This window comes from Cydia fagiglandana, chromosome 2 (genome assembly GCF_963556715.1).
Source record: "Cydia fagiglandana chromosome 2, ilCydFagi1.1, whole genome shotgun sequence".
NCBI lineage: Eukaryota > Metazoa > Arthropoda > Insecta > Lepidoptera > Tortricidae > Cydia > Cydia fagiglandana.
In genome coordinates, this window is record NC_085933.1 from 20,751,894 (window position 1) to 20,758,157 (window position 6,264).

General features: G+C 36.7%; 1 protein-coding gene across 1 annotated transcript; it reads left to right on the forward strand.

Moving 5' to 3' along the window:
* Positions 1 to 503: 503 nt before the first annotated feature.
* Positions 504 to 2,944, forward strand: LOC134679680 (serine protease inhibitor dipetalogastin-like). The gene is made up of 2 exons (XM_063538629.1): positions 504 to 519; positions 1,639 to 2,944. Exons 1-2 carry the CDS (start codon positions 504 to 506, stop codon positions 2,781 to 2,783), a joined length of 1,161 nt encoding a protein of 386 aa, XP_063394699.1. The 3' UTR covers positions 2,784 to 2,944.
* The last annotated feature ends 3,320 nt before the right edge of the window (positions 2,945 to 6,264 follow it).

Genomic DNA, 6,264 nt, shown 5'->3' on the forward strand with positions numbered 1-6,264 from the left:
ACATAATGCAAGTGTTACTTTAAACGTCGAAATTTATATGAAATCATGTTAATAAATAACACTTGCACTGCAGGAGCATTCCACGGGCTGTCCCGTACAAACGCATTTTATTTCCTGTGTTGCGACTTTTTTTTCGGCATTTAAAGCAATCGATTATTTTTCTGTGCATATTTTTGACTATTTGTCATAAAAAATGAAACTCTTATACCTGCAAATCTTCAGGAAATTCGCGTTTGTACGGGACAAACGGTAGACGATTTCATGGAAAGCCTATCAAAATGCAGGCATGGGCTATCAAAATCACTGCAGACTTTTTTCGGTCTTACTTATAGATAGAGAGAATATGGATTACTGCTAATAGTGAACCCTAACTAAAGGTAGTACGCCCTTTTATAACCTTTGTGTGGTGTTTTTGCACACATTCAAATAATTAAAAACAATGTGAAAGTATAAATATTGCAGCAAAAAGCATACTACATTAGTTCTGCCCAACCAATCACGACATGAAGCTCTTAGCAGGTTAGTTAAAATTATTATTTTTACTATTATAGTCTATTTTGACTGTATAATTTTGTGTCCAAGCTGAATTTGAATGTGTTAAGGGAAACATAACGTATAAAAGAAGCTACAATTTACCAGATTTCAATACGTTTACGGTATTTTAGAAAATGAAGGTACCACCACACATACCAGTACATACCAGTTAGGATATACCAACAGCCAAATAAAATAAAATTACACATTCATTTTCTATTGGCTTATTATTAACCGAGCAACTAAAATATTAAACAGGAACTTTCATTGGGCATATATAATATTTATTTAATAATATAGTTTGGCTGTGCATTAATATTTTAGCACCAATAAATTTATATTAGCCTCAAATATAAGCATCTTATTATTAAAAAACTGGCAGCAAATCAAGCCACTCAAATAATTTATAGGGAACTTCAAGTCATAAGTTGGCGTCTAAATTAATATGTTGGCAACTAATATTGAAAAGCGATCATAAAATTTGGTTGTCATCTAGTTGTTCACATCTAAGTACGTAATCATATTGAGCATATCGTTTCAGGTAGTATTTTAATACAAAAGCAGTAAAAAAATTAAATGAATATTGGTCACTAATGCCACTATACAAAACACCTCAAATTAATTTACCAATGCGCAATGGTCAGTATACCTATAGTCGAAATTCCTAATCATGAAACATCTAATGGCCATTATACCATTAGATCTTTCAGTTTTCAATTACTAATTTTAATAGTTAAGTACCACTATACCATAGGTGCGACGACGAGCGAAGCGAGGAGGAGCGTGTTAGGTTGACCGTGTAGTCACCAAACAAAATATTTTAAAAGAACTACATTTTTTAATTAATAGATAGCCGTTTTCATTTTAAAATGTGCTTCATAAATGGTCCCAATATAATAATTCAGTTGCCAAATAAATACTTGGTACCTGCCTAAAAATAATCAAAAGCTGTAGCGGTCTAAAATACAACTCATATTGATATATTTTAAGGCTCCGTTTTTGTTGCCAATCTATTAATTTTAGTACCTACCCATATATATTTTTTTAAAGTACCCAAATTCGATTAATTAGTTGACCGGTTAAATACGTGCCTTTTCTATTTAGGTCTCTTGATGTTGGTTGCCAACCTGGTCGCTGCGTTGGCAGCGGGAACTGTCGTGCCTACTCCTAGCCCTACGGATTTGTATGCCGAATGTAATTATCAATGTCCTGTAATAGCTCCAGTCTGTGGAACCGATGGAAAGACCTACTCCAGCTCGTGCTACTTGGAGTGCGTCAAGAGAAAACAAACTCAAGGCGGGCAAGTATCTGTAAAAGTCACTGTTAGTTCCTCTGGACGCTGCCCTGAACCGCCCTGCATATGCCCAGCTGTAGTCGATCCAGTTTGTGGAACCAATGGATGGACATATTCTAATAGATGCGAGCTGGAGTGCGATAGCGCAAGGAATCAGCGGTATGGCTACCCACCTATCTATGTTAAGAGCTTAGGCAAGTGCCCTGAACCAGCATGTGCTTGCGCTGAATATGTACAGCTTGTATGCGGTACAGATGGACGAACATATGGAAATCCTTGCAAACTCAAATGCGAAAGCAAGAGACAGCAAGAACTCGGACGCCCTCCGATCTTCATCGCCAGCTACGGTCGCTGCCCAGCGTCATCATGCAATTGTCCAACAATAATTTCCCCCGTCTGCGGCACGAATGGTCGAACCTTCAGGAATACTTGTTATCTCGAATGCGCAAGCTGGCAAAGTACAAACAACGGTGGACCACCAATTTACGTCCAGAATTACGGCGTGTGTCCCGTAGAACACTGTGTTTGTCCAGCTGATGTAAGACCAGTTTGCGCTAGCGATGGAAATACTTACAACAATGAGTGCGCATTGCAATGTCAAAACGAAAAACGATTTGCTCTAGGACAACCTCCTTTAACAAAACTTTACGATGGACCTTGTAAAGGCTGCGCTTGTCCAAAGAACTATGACCCAGTATGTGGAAGCGATGGAAAGACCTACGGGAATTTATGTTTACTAAAATGCGAGAACGTAATACGTTGGTACCAAAATCTGCCACCGCTGACGTACACCAAAGGCGAATGCAGCTGCATCTGTCCATACATTTGGAAGCCTGTGTGTGCCAGCGACTTCAAAACGTATCCTAACAAGTGTGATTTGGGTTGTGAGAATCGGCGTCGCGTTCACGCTGGTCTACCAGCACTGCATATAATCAGTTATGGGGAATGCGGCTGAAATTGTAATTCCAACTTCAAGCTCGAAGTCTGCGGCTCTGACAAACGCACATACTTTAACGTCTGCTACTTCAACTGCGCCAATTTCTATCTTATTCGCAACGGCAAGCCAGCTATCACCATTACTAAGAATGGCCCTTGCTAAGTGTCATTAGATCACCAAAAAATATTTTCGTTTTAGGTTTTGTAGTTCCGAAAAGTAAGTAGGTAAAAATAAAGACATATTTCAAAATTCAGATGGTATTTTGATTTAAAATATAATCTCATGTTAACCCTTTGAACGCCTAGGATGCCCGTGAACGCGCAAGGAAAGACGCACCATAAGTGCAATGACGTGTAGGTATGTATACGTTAAGAAGTAAATTCTGTAATAAATAGCTCTGAATTACGCTTCTGAAATTTTATTATAGCTCTAGTCCTTCACTTTTTCCAACTTTTTTGATAACTGAATGTAACAGCTCAATTAAAATGCCTATCAAAACTTTCCTAAAATCTACACGAGTTTTGTTTGATCAAACAACAATAGGTACTTATTTGTATATTCAAACTTTACTTTAACTAGATTAATTTCGTACTAATTATACCCCGTACATGTGTTTTTATCATGCTTATGACTTTATTTGAATTTTGAATATACAGTTATTATATTAAACTTCTACATTTATTACTAGCTTTTACACAAGTACTCACATCACAAGTACTTTAGTCTTTATCACAAGTACTAAAGTACTTTTTTCAGAGCTAGAACTTTTGTTATAAATAACAATAACTAATTATTGTTGTATTTTCTTTAATTTGTATGTTAACAGATTAACAAATCGTGTTCTAGTTGTAGGTACGTGTGTTACAACTATAATAACTAAAAGCTCTTTCACCCTTTTATTACATAAAAAAGGACTAAGTAAAATTTAGTAGCTAAGCAGTTCATAAGAAATGGAACTAACTTATCCCTACTTACTTACACTGTATTATATTTATGATTGTCGCTCCGTGAGTTCGCAGTATTCCTTTTGCTAACAGTAGAAAAAGATCCAACAAACCAAAAGCTTTTTACCTCAGAAGCTCGAACAAGGGTACTTTATTTTCTTTTGCTACTCTCCTAATACTGAATTAGAAACACTCGCTACGCTTTGGGCGTTGAAAGTGCACCGTGAGCATAGCTGTAAGATTGTATGTATAACATTATAATTTGTCTATTTTTAATGTTTCACTTATATTAAAAAATAAGACAGCAAAGATCCATTCTGACATGCCTTACACACATAAGAATAATAAGATTTTTTGACGGATTTCGAAATTTTAAAAAACTTTTTTGATATTGTATGTACCTTTGTTATTTACGATACTTATTAAACTATATTAGTTAAGAATTAATTGTAAATAAATTAATTGTAAACAAAGCTTCCGACTCGTATAACATCCATAAGAAAATTATAATCTTACAAACAAAAATAATTTTGACACCACCACAGTTGAAGTTCGGTTTTTAATTCGGAAGTGTGTACAGTCGCCATCAGATATATCGGAGCGGCCAAGGTGCTCACAAATATTTGAACACGCCTCTATTTGTCAAGGCGTTAGAGCGTGTGTTTAGATTTTTTGAGCACCTCGGCCGTTCCGATATATCTGTTGGCGACTATCGACTGTACGAGTATCAGTTAACTTTGATATCATTTCGAGTAGAATCAGAAGGACTGTTTGGGTTGATTATGAATTTTTTTTCAGAGCTCTCACTTATACTCGTATTTGATTCATATAACAAATTATACCTATCCCAATTTTTTTTCCAAGTATGTCAAAGATACTGCTTATAATCTGTCATGTGTGTCCACAACCGTGTAACCTATCGTCGTAAAAAATATTTCGTCGGCCGCTCGTAATTCCCCTGGATATAAAACTTGGGTATCGTGATATGTGGGTAAGGGTATGATTGAGGAGCTGATCATCATCATTCTCGACTGATACCCTCAAAAGGGTACCTTTAAGCGGTCGTTCTAATTGAACGAGCGTGATGTCAAAAGATTTTATGAAATGGTAAGCTTTTATGAGGAAGAGAGTGTTCGATGAGAACCGACCTGGTTTTAGAGACAATGTAACTTACTTTACTTCTCTTAAATAATGGGGATGTGATAATTATAATTTGAATGAAATACTTTCGTGAAACATTGCATGAGAAAAAAAATATACCTAGGTACCTACCTCAAATTACATACCTATATGTATAAAGCTTAACGTGACGTTGAACTCCATATAATGAGAATTGATTTCCTGTTGTTTAATTTCTCTCTTTTCTTTTTTTCTCCGTTCTTTTTGCGCGCACTAATCAGCAGCGTGAGAGATCGTCGACGTCGTGTCGTAACAACATTGAAACCTTATCAAAATGTTAACTCTGAATACCGCTTTTAATTAATAATGTTATTTCAAACCGGAAGATTGTGACGTAGGCACCTATTAAAGGGGAAAACCGGCCATTACAAATCAAACAAAGACCGTGAGCTTTGCACTGGATTTTTAAATCGACTAATAACAAAACAATGCAAAAATACGCTAACAAAGATAATCCTTTTTGTACAGAGAACAAAGGATACAAATGAACAAAACTCACTTGTATTGCATAATGCTGGCCACAACCACAACACCGTTGAAGATAACGGGTTTGCCGAAAAATATTAGTGAGAACAAAAATAAGAGCTAGCATGTATGCCTTTGTGGGTTTTAGTGCAGCTATAAACTGGTTCATAAAACGGTTCTAGTTGTTTTTCGTTTGAGTTTAATTGGACTCGCACACGGCTAGCACTTCTTGAACGACTTAAGGATGACTCACGCTAGACCGGAGCTTCCGGCTCTTCGATTTCTATGGCAAGCACCACGTAATCGCCGATCAGCCGTCATAAAAAATTACATGTCGGACGATTCGGCCCGGGCACGGCCCGGTCTAGCGTGAATCGTCCTTTATGAAGTAGTAGGGGAGACTAAGGTAAGTTGTGACAGAGGAGAGTTGTGACATCGTCGTTTTTTGGAATCTATTAAATAAAAACTAGGTCGCAATAATGTGCGTTTGTTAGCTCGTAACTTCAACTAACTAACGCGTGCTTTTGCAACCTAGTTTTTAACCGACTTCCATTTCATAGAAGGAGGAGGTTCTGTATTCGGTTGTGGCTATTTTTTTTTTTTTTTTTTTCTATGTACGTTCACCGATTACTCCGACATCCGTAGTCAGATTTGAGTAATTCTTTTTTTGTTTGAAAGGAGCTACTTCCGAGTTGGTCCCATTTTAATTTGGTTCTGTTCTGATGATGGGATCCATGAGGAATTGAGGGGACTCCTCAATTTTTAAAGGCACATGCATGGTGATTTGGATGTTTTCTTAAGCAACTCGAGCATTTTCTCCCGAAAACCACCACTTTGATGAAGTAGACCTGATGATGATGATTGTTTTGATGATAATGATGATGATTTATGAAATGTAGTATGTTCAGCGA